Below are 15,895 nucleotides of genomic sequence, written 5' to 3' on the forward strand. Positions count from 1 at the left end.
ATGCTGTCTGAATACTAAGAATCCTGTAACAGCAGCACGCAATTTGGAGCTCAACAACATTAAATACTAGTTACAGTACCACCCTTACAAATTTATGTGGTCAATAGAAGTTTTAACCACCACGCAAACCATGCATTTGCTTGGGGCCCCGGACGTCAAGGGGCTCCCACCTCGGTAGGAAAGCTACACAAACAAATGCTTGAGGTGTGACATGATGTTCTGGTACAAGCGCAAATACGCTGTTGTCAGCGCTCTTAGAGCGCTTCATGTTAGAAGCAAGGTTGGGACAGGTGATATGAAAAATGATTTAAAATACATTTTATGTAATTTTATAAGCAAACATTTTCAAAATTGGGCCCCAGCTTGGTTGGATGCTTGGGGCCTCAGAAATCGTAAACCCGCCCCTGTATGTGGGGACTCCAGTCATATTTAAATCAAAAAAGTGATTGGTCATCAGCTTCACATTAAATGTTTAAAGGGATAGTTCACCTAAAAATGAAAATTCTCTCATCATTTACTCACCCCCATGCCATCCCAGATGTGTATGACTTTCTTCTGCAGAAAACATACAAAGATTTTATAAGAACATTTCAGCTCTGTACTTCCTCACAATGCAAGTGAATGGAGATCAGACCTTTGTAGCTCAAGAATCACAAATGAAACAGAAAAGTAATCAAAGGACTCCAGTGTTTAAATCCATATCTTCAGAAGCAATGAAATAGGTGTGGGTGAGAAACAATATTTTCCACATAGGACACTTAGTTTAGACATACAGCAGTTCATAAGTCCTTTTTTACTCTAAATCTCCACTTTAACTTTTACTTTCAGATGTGAAAGTAAAACTAAACAGGCACAGCATGTGACTTTCAGATGTAAAAGCAAACGTGGAGATTTAGAGTAAAAAAAGCACTTAAATATTGATCTGTTTCACTCCCACACCTATTACAGTATATCGCTTCTGAAGATTTAGATTAAAACACTGTTTTATGTCTTATGAATTACTTCTTTGTTTCCTTTATGTGATTTTTGGAGCTACAAAGTTCTGGTCACCATTCACTTGCATTGTATGAACCTACAAAGCTGAGATATTCTTCTAAAACATTTAGTTTGTGTTCAGCAGATGAAAGAAGTACACATGTGGGATGGCATTAGGGTAAATTATGATAATTTTTATTTTTGGGAGAACTATCCCTTTAAGAAACTAGAATAATATCAGAAACATGCACACACACATTTACATCAATACAGATCACACATTACATTTAATATAAAATAATATAAAATAATATAATATATAGGGCATTGATACAGAGTTCCATTTTGAGTCCGATTCACAATCTGTTGATTTGATTCAATTACAATTCGATCATGTCCACTTTACTACATATGAAGTACATTCTCTTATTATACTGTGGACTTTCTAACTAGGCTATTCCAACATTTCCCAGTTGCTCAATATCAATGCTGACCTCATTCCTACGGACCTTTGGGATTTTTGGGAATACTAACATTTGTTTTAGTCATTCAAGTTGCAAAATCCCATTTGACTGTTGACAAATGGTGCTGAATGTATATGACAGGCCTATGTTGATAACAGAATTGATAGTCTCTGAGAGCCAAATGCAGAATATCAGGCATCATTTCAAGGAATATTACAGGTTCAACACAAGTTCAGCTCTAATAATATGCTGTATTATGCATGCAACATGCATAATTTTGACTTGTCTCTAATAGCTGATTTGTCTCTTATAGCTATTATTGCCTCAGTTTGTAAAAACATTTTTTTTTATTGTAATGCACTTTGCATAGAAGTCTAAGGGGCAAGGCATTGCAGCTCATTCAACTGACATTTTGTGCTTAAGTGCATAAACAAATACAAGCTCTACATTTTGGCACTTAACCCCTTCAGAATGCCTTTACCCATAGGTTTTCATTGTAAGTGCATAGATTGTAAACATGATTTGGTTTGTTTTTACAAACTGAGGGACGAGTCAAGATGATTTTCTGTGGTAATAAACAGTGTGCCACTGATTTTGTCAGGAGAGCTTAACTTTGCTTGAACCCCAACCAGTACTTTGAAGTCTATTTTCATACATACCACCTGCTGATTATTGCTAGATTATTTAGGAACAGCACAACATGACTGCTGACTGCTAATGTTTTGCATTTGAGCAATGCGTTGAACGTGTTTAAAGCTACCTTTGGTCTCTGACTCATCTGTGTGTGTGTGTGTGTGTGTGTGTGTGTGTGTGTGTGTGTGTGTGTCTCAAATGTTCTGTATCAAAGGGATCCACCATTGTTTATACAAATGGATCTTAGGGCAGAGATGGAAACTCAAGTCTGACTTCAAATTAGAACAACACAAGCCTTTACGTCTACAAAGATACTTATTTTGACTCTATTTAGATACAAGCGAGCTCTGTGTTGTTTTTGCCAGTGAAACCGTGTGGTCCTTTGCTCACATTTTTGAGGAAATCCCTACAGAAATGATACATTTTTTTACAAAAAGGATTTGAGAATTGACTTAGACTTGGCCTAAAAATACTTTTAGACTTGGTCTTGTGTCAGAGGCTTGTGAACATGTCTGTCTTATGAATCACAAGGTCCAAACCTGCAACACTTCTGATATCAGGCCAGATCTTTAACAATTAGGCAACAGCAGTCCTCACATCTAGGCTACACAACTCCACGGTCCGTAACCACAAGTCTAATTCAAATGTGGCTTCCTTACAGGAAACTGTGGTGCAAGACTGTGAAAGCAGGAAACCCTACAGTCAGGCAATAATGGGCCAATATATGTGCTTATCCAAAGACAGGATATTTCAGAGATCTGATTTCATGCAGATTTGTAAAGAGACAATAAGGGCAGCCAGTTATTCTCAAGCATAATACAAATAACAAGTGGGCCAGTAAGAACAGACTTGTCATATTTAAGGATTTTCCACGGTGGTCGACTAATCGACTAGTCATCCAACAACTGATTAGTCGCTTAGTGGGATTGACTGCTAACATTAATATTTTTAGTGGTGATGGTTTCAATGGGAGATGCAATTCTCAAACTAACTGAGAGACGCTACTTCTAGGAGAGTGTTTTTATGTGATCATAACTTGCTGTGCTTAAAATTCAGCACAGTAAAACCATCTGCAAGAAGTTTTTTCTCTTAAATGCGTTAAGTTTAGTCCATTTATGTACCGCTGCTGTTTCAGCCATCAAAGCATCGCATAAACAATACAGTAAGACGATCACTGTCGGATATTATACCCTCTGGTGTAAATGGAAGCGCAGCGTAGTTGTAGCGGGAAGACTAGCAGCTGTACATCATCACATCATTAGCTGGGTAATTCCTAGCCAATCCCATGTGAGCCATTGCTTTATAAGTCTGCTCACAATCTATCACATTGCTGTTTCAGTGTGCTAACACAGCAACCTCCACCACCCCACCACCAACAGTTGAGCTCCTCACCCCTGCCTCCTATCTCCGGCAGGACATGACGGTTCCGGGTACAACTCTTCGGACCGCCGGACAGGGCCAACGCCAAAGAGAGAGACATTACTTGTTTTACAATTATCAAATAAATGGCATCTTAAACTTCACTCAAGCAGGCGTGTCTTCCCGATAGAAGTAATTTTCCCATATTTGCGAGGTGCTTTTACAGTCTATTGCTGATTCTTTCTGACACTGCTTGAATAAATAGTTGCAGTAAATATGGTTTAAACTGCTTGATGTCTGAACTACAGTAGCTGTGTACCCGCATCATTATCTTGTAGCTCTGTACTTTTGAATGCACAGAGAAGATCGCCCTGAACCACTCTGGTTACATTGAAGCGCATCATTCTGCATTCAGGATGTGCATAAACGGCTTTGTGCTGCTCTACTTTACAGCCTTTGCTATTTCTTACCTGTTTTACTTTCATAGTTTTGCAGTGATACGTTATAGTTATTTAGCCTGTATTTTCTGTTGAACATCTGTTAGTTACATGTACAAGTGCTGCGCTTAGCCCTCCATATATTCCTCCAAAACATGCCTGATCGGGGTCACGTAAACATAATGGAGCTTATTTATAGCCTACATAATTATCCTTTACACAGACTAGTCGATTAGTTGTTCAAACAAGCAACCAATTAGGCGACTATGAAAATTGGAAAATTGAAAATTGGAAAATTGGTATTTCCAAGTATAATACTATAATTGGCATTATAGTATTATACTTGGAAAATGAACAATCAAAGAAAACAGGACCAGACTAGTGAGTGGAAAGATACGTCCCCCTTCGGTTGGAGGCATTTGTATAAATGCTGAAACCTGAGATGACATGGAAGAGTATAGTCATTAAGCAGTATATAGAGCTGGGAATAAGGTTCCTTTTTTAATTAACCGTCAATGGTTCTGGAATGTCTGTATTCTTTCACACATGTAGATGGAAACCCAAACTAAAATATACAATATACAGTAATGATGTGTTCATATCATGTCGGAATTACCATAATTGCAAGATTCCGACTTGTAAAACGCATCCTCGTCTTTGTAGAACTTACAAGTTGTAAACTCGTAATTATACGAAAGCTTCGACTTGACAATCGTGATTCATGTAAAAAGAACCAATATGGCAGCAGCTCAACAGTTAAAGTGAACACATATCTTTATTAATTATGCAATTGTTATCTGGAGCACTTTCTTTGTTATTAAAAAATTTGCTAGAACATCTAGAGGTTAATTAATGAATTAATATAATGGTAAATATTTTGCTGTTATCAACAACAAAGCCGTTTTGGCATTATGAGTGTTGTCATAGAAATTAATAACTTCCATGGTCCCAGGATGAAAACAGCTCCGAGTAGAATCTCAGAGTTGCCTTCTTCATAATTACAGTAATTCTGACACAACGTGAACACAACATTAGTATCATTGTTTCCTCAAAATCACTCAAAGAATCTACTGTAAGAACTGCAGAGGAACCAGAATCAGAAACAGAATCCTAAAATTCCTTACGATTCCAACCCCTAATCATGTACCTGTAAGTGCGTGCGCAGGAAGCTTTTCCTCTTGGTGTAATCAAAATTGCTCTTCATGAGCAGGTACAGTAGGGCAGATGCCTCTCCACGTAGGACACTTAGTTTAGACATACAGCACTTCAAGACCTCATAACACAGCAAACCACACAGCGTTACACGGCCTTTAAAGAGAGGCACCTGGAACTAAAACATATATTGACATACAAACACATAAACGATCATGTTGGTCCATTAATAAAAAAGCCAATTAAAATCTTTGGTCATTCTTTAGATGTTTTGTAATCACCTTGATGACGAAGGCACGTAGAGAGGCAAAGATGTGTTTGATTGCTGCTTCTGACTGTCCGACTTTCAGTAAGGTGAGGTATGTGTCAAATACCTTCTGCAGCAGAGCATTGTGACCATCATTGTCCAGCAGTTGAGTCTGTTGAGATCCATTTTCACACAATTAGTTAATGGAAGAATCAACTTATCCAACCAGCCGTAAACTTGTTGAAAACTTCATAATGACAAATCTAACAGTAATTTATCCCCTATTATCCCAAATATTGGACTGGTGATTACCTTAAAGCTCTGTGTGAAGAGTGACAGTATGTCCAGTACTGTAAGGCAAGCTTCTGTCGAGATATTACCCTCAAGCAAGGCCTGATGGTTGCTCTCCGCTTCTGTGGGGCCACCAGCTGAAATACAGGATTCCACTATTAATCAATGTTAATCAAACAATGGTGGATTGTCTTACAATTTCCTGAAGGAAAAATGGACCAGATGCAAGATATAAGACAATCTAAGTGAATCAAGTCTGGCAGCTGAGCGTTTTGTCATTTAGTATCTGAGTGAATATAACTAATCAGATTTCACATTGGGCAGATGTTATGATACGGGTTTCTTTTTTATGAAGACATAATCAAAATGATCAATCACATGGTTATGATGATCATCTGAGACCGATGACAACGTAATTAAGAGTGATGTTTCCAAGTTATGTGATGTTACTGTATATGTTATGTAACTGTATATAATATGTTGTTATCACATGCCACACTATATGAATAGAAGTAGTATGCGTACATCCAGAATGGGACACTGCTAAAATGCAATGTTTCAATGACTTGGGTCTTCGCCAGGTAGTAAATAGATTTTTTCACTGCCCGACCAAGACCTAAGTGGTCGAAACTTTGTCTTTTTTATTAAATTAATTGGGAGCATTTATAGCAATGTCACACTATATGGCCATAAGTATGTGGACATCTCCTTTCATTTAACGATTTTGGTTGCTCCATTAATCCAACTGAGAAGCATAATGCTACTCCAATCAATGGCATTCTAGGGCAATGTATGCTTCAAATTTTGAGGCAACAGTTAGGGAAGAGCCCTTTTCTATTCCAGCATGACAACGACCCTGTGCACAAATCAAGGTCCAAAAAAAACATATATTTGAAATTAAATGTCCACAAACTTTTGACAACATAGTGTGTGTTATGATATGTAATATGTTATGTTACAGTATGTTATGTCACATTGTTACAAGAATTTGTTACATTACTTTTTATTTCATTGCATTATTAACTTTTGTTTCATTTCACTACATTTTATTACATTAAGTTTTGTTTCGTTACCTTATTTTTTGAGGTTTTATTATGTATAGAAATGGGAAAGTCTGACATTTTTGTTTCTTTACATTTTGCTAAGTTGTGTTACATTGTTACGTTACTTTTTGTTTGGTTGAATAATTTTAGCCACAGAAAATCCTGAAAATATTGATTTGGTACAAATCAAGCGCAAAGTTGCGTTACATTGTTAGAATACATTGTTACCTTACGTTTTGTTTGGTTACATTATTGTCTGTCAAGTATTATGATGTATATGGGGGGGGGATTACAATTTTGTTTCGCTACATTTAGCTAAGTTTTGTTACATTGTTACAATATATCAGTATGTTATATATTTTTTGTTACATATTTTTGTTTTGTTTCATTATGTACAGCTGCAGGAAAGACAAAAAATTGTGTTTTGTAACATTTCGCTACATTTTGTTTTGTCATATTGTCAACTACATAGTTTATGTAGTTTTGTAACTTAATTGTTTGTTAAGCCTTGTTATGTAAAGCAGCAGGAAAGTGTACACATTTTGTTTTGTTACATTTTATGTTTCATTATATTTTGCTGAGTTATATTATACACAGTTTAGCAGCAGGAAGGCCTCGAAATCTCTTTTTGATAAGTTCCGTTACATTTTGTTACATTGTTACTTACGTATGGCATCAGGAAAGCATGACATTTATATTCTATAATGTGATGGAATTGATCACAGAATAAAGGTTTTAAAATAACATGGGGACAGGTATTACCCATATTCAGGGTAAGTGAGGTGTCCATAGTGCTGAACTGCTGCAACTTTGCCTGCATGACGCTTCCTCGACAACGCAGCACTGGCATGGTCTGAGACTTTCTGTCTGAAGGGAAAAGTTTTGACACCCAGGGCTCCTGGTTTCTAAACAATAACAACACACAAACAGAAAAGTATCGTTCACAACAGGGCTAATCTTGATACCACTGCTTATTTTATAACACAGGGGTAATGAATGGTAAAAAGTTGCCTTTGATGACATGATCACAAATGTGGTTAATGTGAATATGGGGGTTAATACTCATATGAGAAACATGATATTGTTGAGTCCCTATCAAGCATACCGGCTGATGTTTCGTTTACCCACATAGCGTAACTGGATTATACAGATCCTACAAACAAAGAAGACAGAAACATGTGTCTATTATTGGATAGAAAACTATGTGCACACAAAGGAAAATTAACATAAATGAGCAGAATTATTGCTTGTAAAGTTTATAATGCAAAATCCCAATTCCTAAAAAGTTGGGACAGTATGAAAAATGCTAAAAAACACAAAAGGAGTCATTTGTAAATTATATTCACCCTGTGCTACTGTATATTGAATGCACTACAACAACACATTATTTGCAATTTTACCTCAAATTAAAAATTTTTTCTGAAAATATACACTCATTTTAAATCAGATGATTGCAACAGGCTCCTAAAAAGTTGGGACAGTTGTGTGTTTCCATTGAGCAACATCACCATTGTTTTCTAATAACACTTATTAAGCATTTGGGTACTGAAGACACAAGTTTGTCAAGATTAGCAAGCCGTACCGTCCCCATTTATCCAATATGCAGGTCATCGGCTGCACCACTGTAATTGTCCCAACCTTTTCGGAATTGAGGTTGTACTTTCCGGGAGCAATTCTCCAAACTTGAATTCTTTCAACCATTTTTTTAAGACTGGAAAGGCCCAACACTTATTCTACATAATGACATTATCGCAAATGCTTCTAGCTATGCAAGCTTTATTTCAGCATTTTTATGGTCCAAACTGTAAACTGCATTGTGGTTGCAATTCATGAAACAACGCAAGTACATTTTGCATTCTCAGCGTTGCTGCAAGAGGTGTTGTAGTGGGCATTGCCATACACTTTATTCTTTAATGATGAGTTTTCTTTTCGCGTCAACCACTGTCATAACAAAGCAACAGTTTGAAAAGAATCTTGCTGGACAAGCTACAGTTAGTTAAACTGTCAACATGTTTACACCTAGCTAGCTAAATAATAACAGATTCGGCTTAATGGCACAGACATTTGAAGGTCAATTTATTGTTCCGTTGAACTGGGGTATGCTCCTGCCACAGTAATGCAAGAATGCACACTATGCATGTACAACGGGACTTCGCGCTTGCAATGTAGAGTTTATTTCTATCCTAAGAATAGTTCTGGATTCAAATAAATGGTCACTTTTATGTGTTTTATGTTTTAACCCTTGTGTTCTGTGTTTTGTACGTACTACATGGTACAACACCGCTAATAGTGTAGACATATTCAACACAGGTCAAACAAGGCCAACCCCCTTACAAGATTCTTGGATCATTGAGTCACTTACTCTAGCAGACTGAGGAAGTTCATGATGTCTTGTGGAATCATTTTTGACCAGTAGGCCATCAATGTGTCTACAGGAAGATATTGAGTAAGAAAGAAATATAAGCATTAAGGCAACATAGCTCACCTTTTCCTGTTCACAGTGACATTCTGAAGAAGAACTGAACTAATAATGGCAATTTTACACTAAATAAAACAGAATACAAAAAAAGCAATATCTAACCAATTAAATATTTTTCACCAGTGACTCCTGGGGGTATGTGTACCCGAGGGGTCCTTGAAGACTTTTTTAAACCTGTGAATCATTGTGACATTTAAGGCATAATCTCATTCAAATTTGCATAAATTAGGGTGTTTTTACATTTCCAAGTTTGTATTATCTTTTTAAAAACCTGGATCCAGCAGCAGGCACCAAGTTGTTTAACTCAAGCTTCCCCTTCTGTCGCTCTCTCCACGTTGTGTCGGAGAAGCGACACTAGGGGTCTCTCTTGAGCGCCGATATTCACCTCTGATCTTATTGAAAAGGGCCAATGGGAGTTGGCAGTCAGTATTTGCATACCCCGCCCCCGGACATATGGGTATTTAAGCGGGGCAAATACGGGAGTTCATTCAGAAAATTTCTTCGAGCCGATGGTCTGTCTGCAGTTTGCTGCGAAGTTACACGCCACTTAAACGTTCCTGTTTTCCTCTGACGATCTGCATGCTGTTGGATCTTGACGGCGCACAACAACGGCTTTCTCCTTCTCAGTGCACGGCGTGCATTGTTGCCCCTGAGCGCTTCGACAGCGCAGACACGCATACACACACACTGTGTATTAAAAGAGTTTTTACTAAAAGAGTAATTTTCTCAAAAGAGCAAACACACCGGCGTTGAACGTCCTTTTAAGGACGCGTCTTTTTCAAGATGCCTTTCCGCCCCTGTGTCGTTCCTGGATGCGGTAGAGTGCTCTCTGCTTCAGACGGCCACAGGCGCTGTCTCGTGTGTTTGGGCCGCGATCACACCGAGGCGGCGTTTGTGGATGGTTCATGTTCTCACTGCGAGAACATGACCATAACCACGTTGCGGTCGCGGCTTGCTTTCAACAGAAAGCAAGCCACCCCAGCTGCACCCCGCATTGCTCCTTCTTCCCACGGGATTAAGGACGGTGCGGTTGGCGCTGGTGGCAATTTGGGGGCGGCAGCAGGTGCAGTTTCGCCGGGTAACCCCCCTCGAACCTCCCGTTCCCCGACACGCTCGCTGGTCTCCGTCCACGCTCGCGGCGATAGCGGCTCGCCTCACGGTCCGGCTGTCTATCCTCCCGAGTCCGAAGCAGATGAGCTCGCCGCTGCATCGGAGAGTGCGGTGTCTGATGCCGAGGACTCCCCTGGACTGCCGCCTTCGGGCCAGCAGGCCCAGGCTGAGGCCGACGCTCAGATGTCCGACATGCTTGCCCGGGCCGCCTTGAGCGTGGGGTTGGACTGGAACCTCCATCCTCCCCACAGCCTTCTCGGTTGGATGATTGGTTCCTGGGGGCAGCTGCCGTCATGGCCTCGCATCCCCCGGTCCCTTTCTTCCCGGAGGTGCATGATGAGCTGACGCCTACGTGGAGAGCCCCGCCTCCGCTCGTCTAGGTGCCACCCGCTCCACTCTCTCCACCCTCGACGGCGGAGAGCGCCACGGTACGACGCGATTCCCCAGGTTGATAGGGCAGTTGCGCACCATCTATGCCCCGGTAGCCCTACCTCCTGGCGGGTCGCCCGCACTCCCATCCAAGCCCTGTAGGACAACATCCTCGCTAACGCGAAGGCCTACACTACGGCTGGACGCGCTGCCTCCGCCCTGCATGCGATGGCCCTCCTGCAAGTCCACCAGGCCAAAGCTCTCAGAAACATGCACGGGGGTGGACCTGATCCTGATGTGCTGCAGGAACTGCGCTCAGCGACCGACCTCGCCCTGAGAGCGACGAAGGCCACAGCGCAGGCACTCGGACAGACGATGGCCACCCTAGTGGTCCAGGAACGCCATCTTTGGCTCAACCTGGTCGAGATGCGTGAGGCGGACAAAAAACGCTTCCTGGACGCACCTGTCTCCCAGATTGGCCTTTTCGGTGACACCGTCGAGGACAACAGTTCTCCGCGGTGAAGAAGCAGACGGAGGCCATTTCGCACATCATGCCCCGCCGCAGACCTGCCGCTACGGGCCCTGCCCCGTCTGCCCGCCGAGGGCGTCCCCCTGCGAGGAACCAGCTCCTGCTCCGCCTCAACCCGGGCCCAGCTCTCAGCCCCAGCGTCGGAGCACTCCGCAGGCAGCGACGCGCCCGTCTCACGAACCCCTCCAGGACCCGGAAGGCTCCCAAGCGTTCCTGAGACAGCCGACCCAGAACCGAAGACGTTAGCTCCGGAGGTGGTAAGACCGCTCCGTCCCCCGGTGGAGGGCCGGGAGGAGAATCCTTTGTTTTTTCATTTGCCACATCCCCTGACGGGGGCTGTGGTACCCACATTCTCAATAAAAGAGCTATTTCCTTTGCCTCTGGGTCACCTGGCCCGCAAATGCCATTTTCACGGCAATGTGCTTTCAGATCACAACAGTCCCGGTACACCGGACGCGACGATCCCGCCTTCCGCCTGCCCACGACTGTCCCCCGGCCGGCCGGTTCAGACGAGTCCAGAGGACGCCAACATCAGACCTCCTCCTCAGTCAAGAACCCGCCCCCTGCCGGGCGCGCGGAGCAAGGTAATTACCTGTTCCGCCCCGCTGCGAGGCCCCGCCGGGTACGTCCAAAATACTCGTCCCTTTGGTGCCCCTAGCGCAGAGCTGGGAAGCATGGCTTCCGCTTCCCAACGCATCATGCTGGCTGCACCGGACCATTCGACTCGGTTACGCAATTCAGTTTGCCCGGCTCCCGCCCCCCTTCAGGGTCGTCCGCTTTTCCGCAGTACATGGCGAGCATGCCAGTTCCCTGCGCATGGAAATAGCGACCCTCTTAGCCAAGGGCGCGGTAGAGCCCGTCCCTCCAACCGAAATGAGGAAGGGTTTTTACAGCCCTTACTTCATTGTACCCAAGAAAGGTGGCAGCTTACGACCAATCCTGGACTTGCGAGTTTTCAATCGGGCCTTGTTAAAACTCCCATTCAAAACGCTTACGCAGAGAAATATTCTGGCTGGCGTTCAGCATCTAGATTGGTTCGCAGCGGTGGACCTGAAGGACGTGTACTTCCACGTCTCAATTCTGCCACGACACCGACCCTTCCTACGGTTCGCGTTCGACGGCCAGGCGTTTCAGTACAAAGTCCTCCCCTTCGGCCTGTCTCTGTCCCCTCGCGTCTTCACGAAAGTCGCAAAGGCGGCCCTTGCCCCGCTACGAGTAGCCAGCATCCGCATTCTCAACTACCTTGACGACTGGCTCATCCTAGCACACTCTCGAGAGTTACTATGCACACACAGAGACCAGGCGCTCCAGCACCTCAGCCGCTTGGGGCTTCAGGTCAACTGGGAAAAGAGCAAGCTCACTCCGGTTCAGAGCATCTCTTTTCTCGGGTTGAAGCTAGACTCAGTCTCAATGACAGCACGTCTCATGAGCGAGCGTGCTCAGTCGGTGCTGGACTGCCTCGCTTCCTTCAAGCCAGGCACAGTGGTCCCTCTAAAACTTTTCCAGAGGCTCCTGGGGCATATGGCGTCCTCCGCGGCGGTCGCGCCGCTGGGGCTGATGCATATGAGACCACTCCAGCACTGGCTCCAGACTCGAGTCCCGAGACAAGCATGGCACCGCGGCACGCATCGGGTAAGGATCACCCCCGCCTGCCTCAAAACACTCCGACCCTGGACAGACCTCTGCTTTTTACGGGCAGGAGTGCCCCTGCAGCAGGTGTCCCGAAGCGTCCTGGTCACAACCGACGCCTCCCGGTCCGGGTGGGGTGCCGTGTGCGGCATGGTGGTGGCGTACATAAATCGCCAAGGCGGCATATGCTCCCGCCACATGTCACAACTCGCCCGCCGTCTCCTCCTATGGAGCCAGCAGCGACTCAAGTGCCACTCACATCCCCAGCAAGCTCAACGTCGTAGCGGACGCGCTATCACAACAACGCCTGCCCGGCGGGGAGTGGAGGCTTCACCCCCAGTCGGTCCAGCTGATTTGGGAACGGTTTGGCAAGGCCCAGGTAGACCTGTTCGCCTTCCAGGAAACCTCCCACTGCCCGCTCTGGTATGCCCTAACAGAGGCTCCCCTCGGGACAGACGCGCTGGCACACAGCTGGCCCTCGGGGCTGCGCAAGTACGCATTTCCCCCAGTGAGCCTTCTTGCACTGGTGCTGTGCAAGGTCAGGGAGGACGAGGAGCAAGTCACGTTGGTGGCCCCCTACTGGCCCACTCGGACTTGGTTCTCGGAACTCAGGCTCCTCGCGACAGCTCCTCCCTGGCGAATTCCCCTGAGAAAGGACCTCCTCTCTCAGGGACGGGGCACGCTCTGGCACCTGCGCCCAGACCTCTGGAACCTCCACGTCTGGTCCCTGGACAGGACGCGGAAGAGCTAGCCGGCTTACCGGCGACCGTTGTGAATACCATCAACCAAGCCAGAGCCTGGAGTTCGGTCCGGCAGATACGTCTGTGATCCTAAGACCGCGACCGGGCTATGTGCCCAAGGTTCCTACCACACCATTCCGAGATCAGGTAGTGAACCTGCAAGCGCTGCCCCGGGAGGAGGCAGACCCAGCCCTTTCGTTGCTGTGTCCAGTGCGCGCCCTGTGCATTTACCTGGACCGCACACAGAGCACCAGACGCTCCGAGCAGCTCTTTGTCTGCTTTGGGGGACGGCAGAAAGGGAATGCCATCTCCAAACAGAGGCTCGCCCACTGGGTTGTCGACGCCATCACACTGGCTTATCACACCCAGGCCGTGCCCCTACCCTTGCGGGTCCGAGCTCACTCAACAAGGGGTGTTGCGTCCTCGTGGGCACTGGCCAAGGCCACCTCCCTAGCAGACATCTGTAGATCCGCGGGTTGGGCAACACCCAACACCTTCGCGAGGTTTTACGGTTTGGCAAGGCCCAGGTAGACCTGTTCGCCTTCCAGGAAACCTCCCACTGCCCGCTCTGGTACGCCCTAACAGAGGCTCCCCTCGGGACAGACGCGCTGGCACACAGCTGGCCCTCGGGGCTGCGCAAGTATGCATTTCCCCCAGTGAGCCTCGTGTTTTCTCAGGTCCGAGCCCGTAGAACTCGGTAACACGTAGACCGACCGGCCGGGTGGATCACTTGCGCCCAGCGCCCTTTTCCTGACGTCAAGGTAAAGTAGTGCGCCTTCTTCCCAGGGTGCCCCACTCCAAGTCGGGCCCCTGGTCGATTCCTCCCCAGCCCTCCGGGTCCGCGGTTCAGCGGAGGAACTCGCCGACCCAAGCCACTGCGGGTACCCTGATGGCCACCCCGTACTGGTATAGGGGCTCCACAGGTAAAATAAGAAGGCCTCCTGTTCGGACTCCCCTGTGTGTAATTCCACGGTTCTGTCCCCTTACGGCGGACCCCGTGTCTCCCTTAGGCAGTTACAGCTGCCTCGGTCGCCGTGCTGTAGCAACTCCCCCCTTTCGAGGCTGGATCTACCACCGCACCATACTTTCCACACGAGCCCTAAGACGGCCGTGTGACGTGTCTACCACTTTTCCTCCCCAAGAAAAAGGGCAGGTGTGGGGTCTGGGTAAGACCCCTTCCCTATATGCGTGTAAGGGCCCGGCCGTGATTGCGAGAAACATAGAGAGAAAAGAGGCCCAGCCAGGCTGGCCCGTTCCCATGTTGGCAAACATCGCTTTGTTCCCCTCCCAGGGTAACTAGAAGGACTCTGATGTTCTTATGGGGCATTGGGGAAGGGTACGTGCAGCCAGGTACAGACGATGCGTGGCACTGGATGAAATCCCTGCCCGCCTCTGTATCGGCGGTCCACGTACAAGGTTCAGCGCATGGCAAGATTGGAATGGGTCCCCTAGTGTCACTTCTCCGACACAACGTGGAGAGACAGAAGAGCGTTTGACGTATGAACCTCCGCCCGAGGAGAACGACCGTTGTGTCTTTCCGCCATGTCGCTGAACGAGCACTGTTGTGGCCGGACCATTTCGGCTCCTCAGAAAAATCCTGAATGAACTCCCGTATTTGCCCCGCTTAAATACCCGTATGTCCGGGGGCGGGGTATGCAAATACTGACTGCCAACTCCCATTGGCCCTTTTCAATAAGATCAGAGGTGAATATCGGCGCTCAAGAGAGACCCCTAGTGTCGCTTCTCCGACACAACGTGTCGTTCCCTCCCTCGGGGAACGGAGGTTACATACGTAACCAAACGTTTTTTTTCCTTCACTCTTGCTCCTGCACTGCACATTTTAGGCATATTACTTGTTTTTGAAGCATTGAAGTTGATGAAGTTCTACATAGGCTGCCTCATTCAGAATCTGCATACTTTTTTCTAATTTGTCTAGAAAAAGTGTGCAGATTCGTTGCGGTCTTCAAAAATATAAAAAGTATTCTAAGTAGAGCTGGAAACCTTCATCTTAAACAAAGTATTATTTAAACTCTATTAATTAGTATTATAGAGTTTTCCAAAATACGAATGCATTTAATCATGTCCTCGGAATGTAATAAGCAATATTGCTATCATTTGAGCAAATTCTAGTCTTAAGCACCACCAGTTTTCAGCAGGGGGCAGTAAGCAAAACTCCAGCTGTAAAGGCAATGCGCACCTGTACGGACAAAATAGCGTTTAAACAGCTAGACGGAGAGCAAATTCGAATGCAGGGATCTCGAGAAGTGTTTTCCACGAGTTGCAAACTAAATTTTACTTGGCACAGTGACCAAAAATAAGGTGTTTATGATGCTACGCAACCAAAGTGAGATGCTCCAAAAGAGTCAGTCTGATGCATGTGTACATTGATGCATCCTTATAATAAATCTGTCCTGGAAAAATTGACACATTCAATCGCA

The 15,895-nt window shown here is 45.4% G+C and overlaps 1 protein-coding gene across 2 annotated transcripts in view; it reads right to left on the minus strand.

Annotated features, from left to right (window-relative positions):
• Nucleotides 1-15,895, minus strand: part of LOC127651550 (dedicator of cytokinesis protein 11-like) — a 119,425-nt gene that overhangs the window by 26,358 nt on the left and 77,172 nt on the right. For both annotated transcript variants that reach the window (XM_052137454.1, XM_052137446.1), the window contains 6 exons: nucleotides 8,964-9,030; nucleotides 7,707-7,754; nucleotides 7,364-7,506; nucleotides 5,580-5,695; nucleotides 5,302-5,439; nucleotides 5,016-5,198 (listed from right to left, as the gene is read on the minus strand). In XM_052137454.1, coding sequence (XP_051993414.1) covers nucleotides 5,016-5,198; nucleotides 5,302-5,439; nucleotides 5,580-5,695; nucleotides 7,364-7,506; nucleotides 7,707-7,754; nucleotides 8,964-9,030 — 695 coding nt within the window. The remainder of the gene's footprint in view (nucleotides 1-5,015; nucleotides 5,199-5,301; nucleotides 5,440-5,579; nucleotides 5,696-7,363; nucleotides 7,507-7,706; nucleotides 7,755-8,963; nucleotides 9,031-15,895) is intronic.

The sequence above is a fragment of the Xyrauchen texanus genome, chromosome 1 (assembly GCF_025860055.1).
Source record: "Xyrauchen texanus isolate HMW12.3.18 chromosome 1, RBS_HiC_50CHRs, whole genome shotgun sequence".
Lineage (NCBI taxonomy): Eukaryota > Metazoa > Chordata > Actinopteri > Cypriniformes > Catostomidae > Xyrauchen > Xyrauchen texanus.